General features: G+C 40.8%; 1 protein-coding gene across 3 annotated transcripts in view; it reads right to left on the reverse strand.

Annotated features, from left to right (window-relative positions):
* CPVL (carboxypeptidase vitellogenic like) overlaps positions 1-14,995 on the reverse strand; it is a 127,742-nt gene that overhangs the window by 50,763 nt on the left and 61,984 nt on the right. For all 3 annotated transcript variants that reach the window (XM_049642936.1, XM_049642937.1, XM_049642935.1), the window contains 2 exons: positions 10,422-10,520; positions 8,537-8,710 (listed from right to left, as the gene is read on the reverse strand). In XM_049642936.1, coding sequence (XP_049498893.1) covers positions 8,537-8,710; positions 10,422-10,520 — 273 coding nt within the window. The remainder of the gene's footprint in view (positions 1-8,536; positions 8,711-10,421; positions 10,521-14,995) is intronic.

Here is a 14,995-nt window from a genome sequence, read left to right on the forward strand (position 1 = left end):
ACCCTTTATGTAGCCTTCAAATTATTAACATCTAACATAATCACCATGAACTCATTAAGGCCAGAAAATTAATATTGATATAAACCATTTCCTATTCTACAGATTTTATTAAAATTTTCCATTTGTCACCTAATAAGCTTTTTAGGGTCCTAGATCCAATAAAAGGTCATGCATTGTATGTATTTAGGTTTCAAGTCTCCTTAGTCCCTCAGGTTGGGTTTTGTTTGTCTTCTTTTCTTCTTTCTCTCTTCCTTCCTTCCTTCCTTCCTTCCTTCCTTCCTTCCTTCCTTCCCTCTCCTCCTTCTTCTTTCTCAACCTTCTTCCTCTTCTTTCTCTTCATCCTCTTCCTCTTCTTCTTCGTCTTTGGTTTTTCGTGACCTTTTGACCAGTACTAGCAATTATTTTGTGAAATGTCCCCCAATTTTAGTTTGCCTGGTGTTTCCTCATGATCAAATCCCTCTTAGACATTTTTTGAAAGAATATCACATTAATGTTATTGTGTCTTCTTAGTACAATACATCAGAGGCATATAATATTGATTTGTCTCATTAATGGTAATGTTAACTGAGATCATTTGGTTCCTACATGCCAGGTTTCTCTACTGTAAAGTTACTAATTTTTTCCTTTCATCATAAATATTTTGAAGGGGAATACTTTGAGACGACATTGATACCCTGTTTCTCATCATAGTTTCACTCACTGAATTTAGCATCCATTAGTGATTCTTGCCTGAAACAACTATTTCTGTACTATTTGCCAAATAATGATTCCATTATTCCTTATACATTTAGTAATGGGAATATCCCTCCATCCATTTTTTAATTCATTTGTTCATACCATAATGGACTCTGATTCTAAAGCAATGTGTGTTCTGTTTTATGAAACAGAATAATCCTTATTGTAGGCTTTTGGTAGATTTTTTATCAAGTCAAGGAAGTCTCATACTGTGCTAGGCTGAATAATCGCCCCTTCTCAAAGATACTCAATCCTAATCCCTGGTACCTGTAAATGTTACTTTATGTAGCAAATAAAAAAGGAAGAAAGGAACGAAGTAACAAAGGAGGAAGACAAACTTTGCAGATGTGACTAAATTAAGCATTTCGGGAGATTATCCTGGATTATCCAGAATGTCCCTAAATGCAGTCCCTAAAATGCCTCCTTATAGGAGGGAGGCAGAAGGATATTTGACCATAGACCAGAAGAAGTCAATGTGACCACAGAGACGGAGATTAGAATGATGTGGCCACAAGCCAAGGAAGGCTAAGAGCCACCAGAAACTGGAAGTGACAAGGAATGTATTATCCCACAGAGCCTCTAAAGGGAATGGGTCCTTGCTGACATTTTGATTTCTATTCTCCAGAACTATGAGAAAATAAATTTCTGTAGTTTATGTCATCAAGTCTGTGGTAATGGTATTATAGTAGCCATAAGAAACTAATACAGATATTGTTACCAGTTTGCCAAAAATCTTATCGTAAGCGCATTTTAATTCTATCAAATCCACTTTTCGCATCTATTTAGATCAAACAAAAATGTTTTTCCTTTTTAAAATTTTAGTGTGGTGGGGCACCCGGGTGGCTCAGTCCGTTAAGTGTCCAACTTCAGCTCAGGTCATGATTTTGCAGTTTGTGAGTCTGAGCTGCATCTCAGGCTCTGTGCTGCCAGCTCAGAGCCTGAACCGCGATCCGGATTCTGTGTCTGCCTCTCTCTCTGCCCCTCTCCTGCTTGCACTCTGTCTCTGTCTCTCTCAAAAATAAACACTTAGGGGCGCCTGGGTGGCGCAGTCGGTTAAGCGTCCGACTTCAGCCAGGTCACGATCTCGCGGTCCGTGAGTTTGAGCCCCGCGTCAGGCTCTGGGCTGATGGCTCAGAGCCTGGAGCCTGTTTCCGATTCTGTGTCTCCCTCTCTCTCTGCCCCTCCCCCGTTCATGCTCTGTCTCTCTCTGTCCCAAAAATAAATTAAAAAAAAAAAAAAAAACGTTGAAAAAAAAAATAAACATTTAAAAAAGTTAAAATTTTAGTGTGGTGAATTTTACGATAGAATTTCTTTTTTAAAAATTTTTAATGTTTACTCAGTTTTGAGAGACACAGAGAGACAGAGTGTGAGTGGGGGTGGGGGCGGGTAGCAGAGATAGAGGCAGACACAGAATCCAAAGCAGGCTCCAGGCTCTGAGCTGTCAGCACAGAGCCCGATGTGGGGCTCGAACCCAAGGACCTTGCGATCATAACCCGAACTGAAGTGGGGTTAACCGCTTAACCGACTGAGCCACCCAAGTGTCCCTATGATAGAATTTCTAATACAAAAGTGTCCTTGTATACACGGGATCAACTAAACTTGACCTTTTTTATTGATTGGTAGATCAGGTTGTTTTAATATCCTGTTTAGGACTTTTACATACATGCCCGTAAGTGAGATTGTTCTAGAGTTTTCCATCTTCTTCCTTAAATGTTTTTGGTAACAACATGATAGTGCCCTAGAACAATTTGAGTAGTATTTTCTTTTTTTCTGTTCTCTGTAAAAAAGTCTGTATAAAATTGGATTAATCTAGTTCATGAAAGGCAGAATTTACATATACAACCCTGTTGGTATGGTGTTTTTTTGTGGTGCAATTTTCACCTATTGACTCAATTTATTCAATGGTTAAGGACCATTACGGTTTTCTATTACTCCTTGAATCAGTGTTTGTAAATTCTATTTTCCAAGAATTCTGCCCATTTTATCTGCTTAAAATTTGTTGCCGTAAGTTTTTTTTCTAGTGATACTGCATTGCCTTTTAAATCACTATACATGTAGTTTTCATCCTTTTTTGAACGTTACATTTTTGATACCTAAGTTACACAGATTTACATTTTCATTTGTATTTTTTGACATTTTAATGTATACTGTTATTTTTGATTTTTAAACTAATGGTATATGGTCAGAGAATATGGGCTGTATGATGCAAATTCTTTAAAATATTTGAGACTTGCTGATTATTACGTTTAGAGATTTATATACATTCATTAAATCAATGTCACTAATCATTTTGTTCAACTCTTCTCTGTCTTACTGTGTTCCATTTTGGTTAATTTCTTCTAACCCGTGAATCTTATTGGCAGCAATGTCTAATCTGTTCTTTATCGCAAGCACTGGGCTTTAAACACAACAACTGTATTTTTCATTTTTAACAGCTCTTACTGGTTCTCCTTCAAATTGGCCTAGCCCTACTTGATGGTTCCTTGTTCATTGCTTATTTTCAACTCCATTTCTATGCGTGTAAATATTTCATACCTAGTTATTCTCTATTCTGTGCCTCATATTTCCTACACCGGAGGTGACTTGGATGGCTCCACGTTTTATAATTGCTTCCGCTTATCCTCAGCAATGGGTAGCCTGTTTCCCAGCATACTGGGTGATTTTTGATTATGAGATTACATTTGTGTCAAACTTAGCTAACAAAAATCTGAAAGGCCAAAATACAGGTATATTGGCTTCTATTGGTTGCCAGAGTGCACTACCACAGGGGACCAATTAGCCCCTCCATATGTCACCGGCTTCGTGCCAGGCTCTCAGGGTAGCAACTTCACCTTACTGGGGCCCATGGCTCTGTCACCAATTGCAGAGCTGAGGACACTGATTCTCAGGGTCACCCTGTATTATATTACTCCTGCTCCACAGGATTCAGTTCTCTATATTTTGTTTTTCTTTTCTGTTTTTTTTTTTCCGTTTTGTTTTGTTTTGTTTTGTTTTTCCCTTTGAGGTCTCCTTCAGTTAAAAGCATCGCAATCACGTTTGTTGTAATTTGCTCTGAATTTAGTTGTAGTTCAACGAAGGGGTCTTTCAGTGTCTACTTTATCATTGTGCTGGAAGCAGAAAATGAGTCTACCTTTTATCAACTCTACTGGTAACTAGCTTTTTCACTAGGCAGACAATCAAGTCTTTTCGCTTTTTAACTCATAAGCTTTCCTTCTTAGAGCAGTTTCGGCATACAGCAAAATAGAGCAGACAAATCCATTACATCCCCTGTCCCCACGTACGCACAAACTCCCCCACCATCGACTTCCCCCACCACAGTGGTACATTCGTTACAACACATGAACCTACACTAATACATCATTATCACTCAAAGCCCCTAGTTTACATTAGGGTTCACTTGTGGTATTGTGTATTTTATGGATTTTGACGAATGTATAATGACATGTCTCCATCACTGTAAGATCATACAGAATAGTTTCACTGTCCTAAAGATCTTCTACACCCTGCCTATTCACCTCACCCTCCTCCCTAACCCCTGGCAAGAAGTGAACCCGTTACTGTCTCCATACTTTTGTCCTTTTCAGAATCTCATATAGTTGGAACATACCGTATGTAGCTTTCTCATACTGACTTCTTTCATTTAAGTCTCCTCTATGTCTTTTCATGGCTTGATAGCTCATTCTTTTTAGCGCTGAGTAATACTGTCCATTGTCTACACTACAGGTCACCTGCTCACCTACTAAAGGGCATCTTGTTGCTTCTAAGTTTTGGCAATCATGAATAACGCTGCTGCAAACATCTGCATGAAGGGTTTTGTGTGGACATGAGTTTTCAACTCACTTGGGTAAATACCCAAGAGTATGATTAGTGCATCATACGGTAAGAGCTGTTTAGTTTTACAACAAACACACAAATGGACTGCCAAGGTTCTGTACAAATTTGCATTCCCACCAGCAATGAATAAGAGTTCCTATTACTCCATATCCTCCCTAGCATTTGGTGTTGTCAGTGTTTTGGATTTGGGTCATTCTAACAGGTATGTAGTGGTATCTTATGGTTTAAATTTGCAATTCCCTAATGGCATATATCATGTTGAACATCTCTGCATATGCGTCCATCCCACCTGCATATCTTCTTGAGTGAGGTGAAGGTCTTAAGACTGGGCCTGGTGGCTCAGTTGGTTAAGCGCTGGACTTTGGTTCAGGTCACTATCTCATGGTTCATGGATTTGAGCCCTGTGTCGGGCTCTGTGCTGACAGCTCAGAGCCTGAGGCCTGCTTCAGATTCTGTGTCTCCCTCTCTGCCTCTCCCCCACTCAAACCCTCTCTCTGACTCTCAAAAATGCATAAACATTAAAAAAAATTTTTAATTAAAAAACAAAAAGCCTTGGGTCCGTTAAAGTCTTTGACTATTTTTCTTTTTAATGGGGTTGTTCATTTTCTTATTGTGAAAACTTACAGTGCAGGCTTTCCTACCCTGGCATTCGTTCCTATGGAAGTTTCTGCTTGGATTAAGTTGTGGTATCGGCCTCTTTCTAATTTGTGGAGAAGTGGTTTGCCCTCTGACCTCACTTTTCTCACAGATCTAAGAAGAGTTGTTGACTTTTTCAGTTTGTTTAACTTTTTACTTGTTCTTGGGATCGAGTGGTAACTTCTAAGCTCCTTACATGCTGGACTAGAAACCAAAAGTCTGTTAAGTCTTTCTTATTTTTGTGTTTTCCAGGGTTTCCTATATAACTTTTATATATAGCACATGCTTAAGGACTTTTGCTAAAATTTGTTGAACATCATTGATAATAGCTTATATTTTCAAGTACTTTCTAACCATCAGTCACTGTTCTAAGTGTTTTCACATACGTAATCTATTTACGTTCTCACAAGAACTCACCTACAAGTGCTATGATTATTCTCCTTTTATGGATGAGAAAGCTGAAGAACAGAGAGTTTAAGTATCTTCCTCCAAGGGGACACAGCCAGTGAATGGGGAACCAGAATTCAAACTCAAAATATTTGAGAACCCATGTTCATAACCACCATTCTCTACAACACAGCCGACTCCTAAAATTCCTGATAATATTGTGACTTCGATTGAATCATGAAGAATTCCAATAGTCCAAGAGATTATTTCTCTTCCTAGTTATTTTGAAAACTGCTAATATATTTCAATTTACTGCCCAAAGATCTGAAGTTAATGAAAGAGAATGACTTTGAATACACATTCCCTGTAAGGCATTGCCAGAAAATGATTATATGTTTATGCAGTCCACACAGAAACTGATGTGGCCAGGAGTTCTATTAGTTCCCAGAAACTGTCGAAGGTCTCCTCAGCCCATCAGAGATACTTCGTGTTGCCTAAAGTGAATCTGGTACTGGAACAAGACCTCCAAGCTCCTATGAATAGAAACATGTGCACTGTTTTCTATGACAAATTAGCACTGAGACTTGCATAAATATAACTTTGAGGGTACTAATGTTTTAAGCCAATGTAGGTTGTTCTGATTCTATTGCATATACATTGAGGTTCACCACCATTAACAGACAAGCCAAAGACCATCGTTGCCCTGGAGGCAACCTCAGCGGTAGCAAAATACATAGTCTGCTTTAGAAGCGCCATTTTGAGTCTGCATTCGGACTGACTGCACATTTTGTTCTCTTTCTTTATGGAAACATGGTTTATCTGTACCACTAATCTATTCTCTTTTTTATCTAACAAGTGATTCAGAGCTTCAAGTCTCAAAAATATTCTGATTTCATTAAAATTTATATCGGTTGGCTTAAGACACATGGGAAACAAGGACAGAGAAGTCTACATATCAAAATATTGGGTCGTTTTTAGTCAATGTAGTCTTTATCAGTTAAGATAAATGGATACTCCATGGATACTCCACGGCAATTAGCCAGTATCAGGAGAGTTTATATTCTCAGGGGAGATGCACGGTCCACCCTATCTATCCTCACGTGGCTGAGAAAAGAACCCTATTCTAGTTAAATGTATACAGTGAGAAAATGTATCTCCCAAGGGCACAAAAAAATGTACAAACTTCCTTATTTGCTCTCCCCTCAAAAAAACCCACTTTGCATTCTTTGATGTTATATTATAGTCTATTGCTTATGCCTTGAAAACACAAGCGTTCAGCTCTTTATGGCCTAATAAATTTGTAGATAAAATCTAATGATTTATGGAAAAGTTCATAAGATATATTTTTGATGTATCACTAATTTATGGAACTTATTTTTCATTCATTCGTTCATTCATTCTTTAGATCTGCTCCAGTGCTGGAAATGACAGCCTGTAATGGCAGTACAGTGTTCTAAGTGTGCCCATAGTTGTAGAGACAACATGGTCTGAGAGCTGGCAGAAGAGGACGGCCAGCTAAGTGCTTTAAACAGGTGTGCAGAGAAGTCTCCAACTGGCAAGCATGAAGGACCCCCCAAAAGAACCAAACGCAAGGATGGTTGAAATTCTGACCTCATCCAGCCAGACCCTTTCTTTCCTAGAAAGCATTTCATGAAGTTCTGCAAATTTGTAATGGATTTGTAGACTGCATGGCATTGGCCTTAGATTATTTTCAGTAAAGGCTGCATGTATGTCTAGGGACTCAAATCATCAAAAAAAAAAAAAATGGGGCCTTCTAGGTCTGGCATATTTCAAAACACAATCTAGTAAGGGTACGTGTGGTGATGGACTCCCTTACATGGTAATGACAGCTGTAGCCTGAATAATCCTCAGGGAAAGTATTCCTAATAGAGACATCGTAGACCTGTGTATTCCTCATGCAGAAAATGGTAGTAAAGGGTTTGGGTCAAATTAAAGCAATATATTTGGAGAATTTTTTGACCAGTGGAACTAAAGTATCCTGAGGTGAGGTTGCCTTTTTTCTAATTTATACAATTTGTGCTGGAGACCAGCTGCCCTGTTTTTGGTTCATCTCAAACATTACTCTTGCCTCTGCCAGGAAATAGAGAGGAAGTGGATCACCTCGGGTGGTGATCTCGATCATGAGCACACTTACCCTGCAGAGCTGGCCCATATACCACGCCTGGGACAGATGATAAGAGCCCAAGAAGATCAGAGAAGAAAGTGAGAATAAAGGAGCAGCAAAGAAATTCACAGGATGACTCTTCCCTCCATCACTTGCTCTTGGTGCCCATCCCTCACGGTGAGAATTCTAGGATCCGTGACCCCTTTGCCTGAATTTTCAGGGCTTCACGCTTTCACTTTCCTTTGGTACATCCAGCACCAAATCAGGCAGAACATCTCAGACAACGAAGTACTTGAATCTATACTCCTCAAGACAGAGACTTTCTCATTCATTGTTTCAACCTGACAGCCTAGCACGCTCTTGGACTTAACGTAGATACTGAAAAAATGGTGGCTAAGCAATGGGAATGAATACAATTATTAGGTAAAATGCATCTTTTGGAATAACCAGTTGACTGCATTTATTCCTGACTTCATGGGGATTAATATTATAAAGCAGGCAATAAGGCAAAATCGGCTTCCACAGGCCAATCAACATCTTGGCTCTGCTGTACTTCTTTTCTCAAGAAATGATGAGAGGTGGCATGTGCCAAAGAGAATTCCATTTTAAGGAACTATCAGGGGACAGTGATTTAATTAGAAAGAAAAAAAACCGTAATTCAACGAAATCAAACAGTAGGGGAGCTGTTATTTACATTTGTAAAATATCTTAAAGATAAAAACATGGCGGACGTCAAATTACAAACAAAAGAAAGTCACCTCTGCTCTAGATAATCTAAAAAGTTCTTGAAATCAACAGTAAAAGAAGTAACCCTCTTACCTTATAATTATCCATGATTTCAGCTAACCATAGCTTAACGGACTTTACTGTATCTTCTCGCATGTACTTTTCAACTTGGGATCCATCACTAAAAGTCCGGTTTCCCACGTGGATGGCTTGTCTCACTTGTGGGAGGGACAAAAATTTCCCATAGTAATTTTGGTCCTCGGGTTCCTGGCGGAAGGAGACATCAGAAAAATATCAGAGAACATGACTTGGTGACAGGAACAACGTGCTGGGAAAGCTTCAAATTTCTCAGAACATAAACCATCATGGACAAGATGAGACATGGCTGTTAACTCTGGTCTCCATCCTGACATTTTTAACTTGGGGGTTGTGAGGTAATTTAAATGTTACTGACAGTAAAACTGGATGATCTGATACCTTCAGAGCCTAATAGCCAATTTTCCTTTCTCAGTAAGGAAACTTCTGCAGTCTATGACTCCAATCAACAGCCCCGCTTGAGGCCAAGACCGGAAAAACGGAAGAGGTGAGATTATCAAAAGCAATTTGCTTCTTGTCGAAGGCTCTTCAGGAGGAGGGTCAAATAGACCACAGGAGCCGGGGCGGTGGCATGGCGGACTAAAAGCTGGGCTTCCTTTTGCATGTTCTTCTGTTTATTAAAACCATACATAGAAAATAATCAGCTAACCATAATTGAAGGGGGGAAATATACCAAGTGTAAAAAAAGATGATACCTTATGAAGGACATCAGACAAAAGAAAAGTTGTCCATGATCCTTATTTAAAAAAAAATATTGCATAAAAGTCTGTGGTATTGAAAAGTCTGTGATATTCATCATACTAAAAGAAGAAGGAGTAAGTGCTATTTTAAAAAATGACAAAAATCATAAAAAAACTTAGAGTTTGAGATCAATAATTTTGTGCATCATCAATTTTTGCTGATTTGTTGAATACATTACTTTGTAAGGGAAAAAGAAATGTAATTACAAATTCTGTTTCTCTCTTGCCTACCATATGTTTTCCTCTTGGTAGACTCTAGATCCAAAACCACAGGGTTAGCAAATTCTATTGAAATTAGCTTTGTATTTTATTTATGAAATAGTTAATAAATAAGGCAATTTTAAAAACAAGATACATTGTCATATACACTAGACAAAGACTGTACAAATCCAAATCCCCACTTTGGCTCCCTTGGTTATATTTGATTAATTCTTCACAAAAGACATCAACTTTGGCCTGCTTTTATGAAAGAAAACTACTTGAATACTTTAAGAAATATTCCAGAGAGCTTTAAGTGAGGGCCATACTAAGCACACAAACCTTCTTAAGTTAAAAGTAAGACAAAGCAAATATTTTCATAAAGGCTTTGGCAGTTTTGATTATCCAAGCTGCCTTAAGTACAGAACAAATAATGTGGACACTTTCAAGAAATTCACTACAGTCTTGGCGTTCTGGAACCTAATACCCAGAACTGCAATCCTGGCCTATCCTTGACAAAAGAACTTTTGTATCACAAGTTCTACTGGGGGGAAACTGTGTTAATCAGAGATTGTTCTGCGTTATCTGAAATATCATACATTCTTGATGGTCAGATTATAACATATACAACATCAGTGGGGGAAAAAATCCTACAGATTAGTAGACCAAATAATGCACTACAGTTAGGACATATTTATCTAGTATAAAGTCAGCTATAGTATTTCTCTCTCTCTCTTTTTTTTTAATATATGAAATTTATTGTCAGATTGGTTTCCATACAACACCCAGTGCTCATCCCAAAAGATGCCCTCTTCAACACCCATCACCTACCCCCCTCCCACCCCCCATCCCAGCTATAGTATTTCTCAAGTTGAAGGACGTTTGGTGTTACCAAAAGGTTTAAGCAAACACTAGTATAGTTTGTAAACTGTTGCACTCATTACCTTGCATTGTAACAGGTTATAGTAACTAGGACATCCTGTGACATTCTGGAAGTAAGAAGGATTGTTTGTTAAGTCACCATCTAGTAGTTTATCCAGTACCTAGGTCGGGAGAGAGGGAAGAAAGAAACAAGGAAAACATCAGGGTAGGTAAAAACGTACAGACATTTGTCATTGCGTTGACACTCCTCCATTGTTTTGTTCAACAACCTTTTATTGCACATCTTCTCTGTGCTAGACACTGTCTCAGGCATTGGGGACACGGCCCTGTGAACACGACAGAGCAAAAGTCCTCCCTACTGTAGCTTATATTCTAGAGGAGGACAATAAGCAAGCACTCATAGGCAAAACATGCAGTAAGGTAAGCGTGAGAAGTCCTAAGGAGAAAAGTAAAGAGAAGAGTAGGGAATGTCATGGGGGTGTGTGGGCCTATGTGTGTGTGTGTGTGTGTGTGTGTGTGTGAGCACGGATGCCGCAGGGAGGAGGAAACAGAGGTCTCACTGAGAAAGTGGCATTTGAGTAAACACCTGTTGGAAGGAAGGAAGTAGACCATGGAGACATCTAGGGAAATAACATTCCAGGCAGGGGAAACAGTGAGCCCAAAGCCCCGACTGTGGGAGTGAGCTTGTCGGGAAGGACAGCCGTAACACGGATGGCTGACCACTCACCCACAGTTTGAGGAGAGAGGGCAGAGGGTATGGACAAATGCGCAGGTGCTTGGAGTTGGTGGAAGTTCCCTTTGGACTCCTGACCTTAAAAAGTGGTCATCAGCAGAGGTGAGAGCGGTGGTTGTGTGCTCTTCTCCAGTCACGTGCAGCTGCACAGAGGCAGGCGTGGGGTGCTAGAGTGGCACTTGTAGCCAGGATGGCGGTCCAGCCAAAGGAGGTGGACTGACCTTGAATTTCAGTCGGGTAATTAGAGAAGCTAAGATTTAGAGGGGTTAAGGATCCTGAAACTGTAGTAGGATCAATGGACCGGAAGACAGTGGGGTTGCAGGACAGTTATTTGAGTTTGTATATTCAGAAAAGTGAGCTGGCACAATGGGAATCTGAGATCGTGGAGTGATTTGCAGACTTGTTTTTGGGAGGGGGACTGAACAGCTAAGGTAAAGAGGAGAACAAGATCACTAAAAGAGAGGAAGCTAAAGAACTAAGGGGCCAGGTATTAAAAGGGTCATTCATGCAGATAGTGTGATCACTAGAAACAATGGCAAGCATGATACCCTTGAGAGAGAAGGACAGTGAGGCAGGAGCTATAATACTCAGAGGATGAGAAGGAGAAAGCCAGAGGGTTGTAGGTAACTACAACAATAAGTGGTGGGTGGTGGGGCGCCTGGGTGGCTCACTCAGTTGAGTGTCCAACTTCAGCTCAGGTCATGATCTCGTGGTCTGTGAGTCTGAGCCCCGCGTCGGGCTCTGCGCTGACAGCTCAGAGCCTGGAGCCTGCTGCGGATTCTGTGTCTCCCCCGCCCCTCTCTGCTCCTCCCCCCACCTCTCAAAAATAAACATTAAAAAAAAAAGTGGTGGGTGGTATCATGTGAGGATATGAGAGTCAACACTCAGAGCTTCCAGAAGGATATGATCTAGAAGTAGCACTGAGGATCAAGGACACCCCCTCTAACCTCCTAACCAAGTGCCTTACAGAGTAGGTAAGAAAGAACCCAGCCCCTGCGTGGGGGGTGGGGGTGGGGGGTGGGGGGTGGGGAGAGCGGCAGCAGCAGGGCTGAAGCAGACTGTGGGGTAGGGCAAGAAGATGAAAGGGATTGTCATAAAAGAGATTGAGAACACTGGGACGTTTTGGGATGAGGAAACTGAGTCTGTAAGGAGCTCTTGTAAAAGGATGAACTCGGCACATTTTCAAAATCGACGATCAGGTGCGATTTTAGGTTTTCTTACAAGGAAAGAATATAGGTTACCAATATCCTAGTTCTACAGGGGAGGAAACAGGCACACAGACGTTAAGCCACTTGCCAAGGACGCCTTACTAATAACGTCAGACTTGAGATTCAAGCCCAGGCCACGCCTCTTCAGCCCATGTGTTCTACCACACACACCCTAGCTCCCCAAGGGTCACACTGAGGTCTCTCCTAGTCTTCAATTCTTTCTGGCCATGCTCTTGGGTTTAATACAAAATTTTATTATTGCATTAGATTCGTTTTCTTTATCAAAGTTAATTAATCCAAGTTACTAGGGCCACAGGCCTAGGGACCATGTATGAAAAGGATCATCGCTGTAGAAAGGAGAGGAGGCAGTAAGTATGCTCCAGCAATGCCACGGTCACTCAGGACCACTGGCTCTGGCTGTGCAGATTGTGCACGTCATGGGGATGCCTGGTGAAGGGGTGAGAAGGGCTGGAGAACCAGCCAAAGTTCTGCTTGCCAAGCTGGATAACTAGGTTTGGGCTGCATTTGGAGAAACAGCCATTGTGTGAGCCATGTCATGGCTCATGTATGAGATAGCTCATACAATGGTGGTGTCCACTTGCCAAGTCCTGAATCCATAGGACTATGTCAGCCCAGAGGGAGACGCCCTTTTCTAAATTGTCCATGCAGAGGGAACACTGTAGGCCAGCGGTAGTCCTGAATGGATGCAGCATTCGGGGTATTTATCTTTAGAAATTATCAACACCAACAGAAGATGAATTCAATCCTTAAGCATGGATCTGATTTCAGAGTAAAAAATCATTTGTTATCAAACAAATAAAGAAGGTAGGTGGTCCAGACCTGTGAAATCCAGTTTCTGGTTGAAACTTGCTTCACAAAAAGAACTCTGTGATCCAGAACATTGTCATGATAAGGGAGACAATACAGGACCAGAGATGGGCCACTGTGCACCTTGCAGAATGTCTAAATGTCCCAGGATTTTTATTTTTATCTTTTTATTTAAAAAAAATTTTTTAATGTTTACTCATCGTTGAGAGAGAAAGAGCATGAGCAGGGGAGGGGCAGTGAGAGAGGGAGACACACAGAATCTGAAGCAGGCTCTAGGCTCCACACTGTCAGCACAGCCCGGCATGGGGCTCAAACTCACAGACCACGAGATCATGAGACCTGAGCCGAAGTCAGTGCTTAACCGATTGAGCCACCCAGGTGCCCCTGTCCCAGGATTTTTATAGACTGCCTGAAACCACAGGAGAAATACTGGGGTGGGAATGGTGTCGGGGTGGGGTGGATTCTAGCTCTAGGCCTTCCAGAATCTATTAAGTGGCTTCTGGCAATTGAAGGCAGGCCCTCTGGGCCTTAGCCTCCTCCCCAAGGAAGTGTGGACGTGTGTGTGTGTGTGTGTGTGTGTGTGTGTGTAAGGGCAGAGGATGATCTATAAAGTTCCCTCCAGCTCTGAGTTACCGCTCTTTGATTAACTAAATCATTTTAAGCGACCAGAGCATCAAACAGGCTCTATTATTTAGGCCTGTGATTTTGACATTTGTATTCTCTCGGGTCTCAGGATTTCTTGGGAGACTTCTATCGCATATACTGAAACACATTTGACGAGTACTTGCTTACTTTCCCAAGTACCATTTTATCTATTTCCCTTGAAAAAAACAAAGGTTTTTATGTTAATTCATCACTCCAAATATTGGACCGATGGTCACAGAGACATTGCATACCTTCAAAGATTTCAGGTTTTGTTGTTTTTGTTTTCGTTTTGTTTTGTACTGTACTTTGGTGTCTTTCTGCATTTTTTTTCCTGATGAATCTAGTTTGGCAGAAACTCTAACCTTATAGGGCGTCTCCTCATTACCTCCGAATGCAAAGAATAACCTGAACTTGTCAACTGTTTCACTAAACCTGTGGGTGCTCAGGCTACCGCATCATGCATCATGGACATCTTTTCTGCTTTCCTTATCCCTCAGGGCCAATCAGATGTTTTTCCTCTTAACATCGATAATTCTTGGATGCTTCCTCACAAACACATCAAATATCTCACTTGCTTATTGGTCTCACATGATGTAAAATTTGATATTAATTTTAAATTCTAACGGTTCAATCCTTTCACCCTTTCCGCTTACTACAACAGACAGCCTAACACTAGACTGAAAATAGTCATCGCAAGTTGAAAGGCAGGCCTCCCTGTCCCCATAAGATCCCTCTTCCTTGGCATTGACAATTGCACAGGATTCTGAATCCACACTCTGTAGCCACACCAGGCGCCCTTACTTATAAAATGGAGCATTTTATATTTGTTACCCCCTTCTAAGTTTGTATGTCTCTCGTTTTGATCTGAACCAGCTGACTTTCAGTGCCTAGAAGACTGCTAATACCAGGCCTCAGCATTAATGATACAGGATGTGCTCCCAATAACAAAAAGACCGAAGTCCTCAAAATGCAATCCTTGCCTCGTTTACTCGTGTAGAAAACATGATGGCTCTATGGCAAAAGCAGCAAAACAAAAGGAAAGAAAACAAAACAAAACAAAAACCCTTCAGGAAGACTGTGGATACACGGTCTTTGTGTGCACTGGCAAAACCAAATCAAACCCAAACAAAACCCCGAATGTCTTACTATCTAGTATACAGTCTCAGATTTGAAATAACTCTCCCCCCAACAAAAAGGGTGAGGAATATACCCATATTATTTG

Source organism: Panthera uncia, chromosome A2, assembly GCF_023721935.1.
Source record: "Panthera uncia isolate 11264 chromosome A2, Puncia_PCG_1.0, whole genome shotgun sequence".
NCBI classification, from domain to species: domain Eukaryota; kingdom Metazoa; phylum Chordata; class Mammalia; order Carnivora; family Felidae; genus Panthera; species Panthera uncia.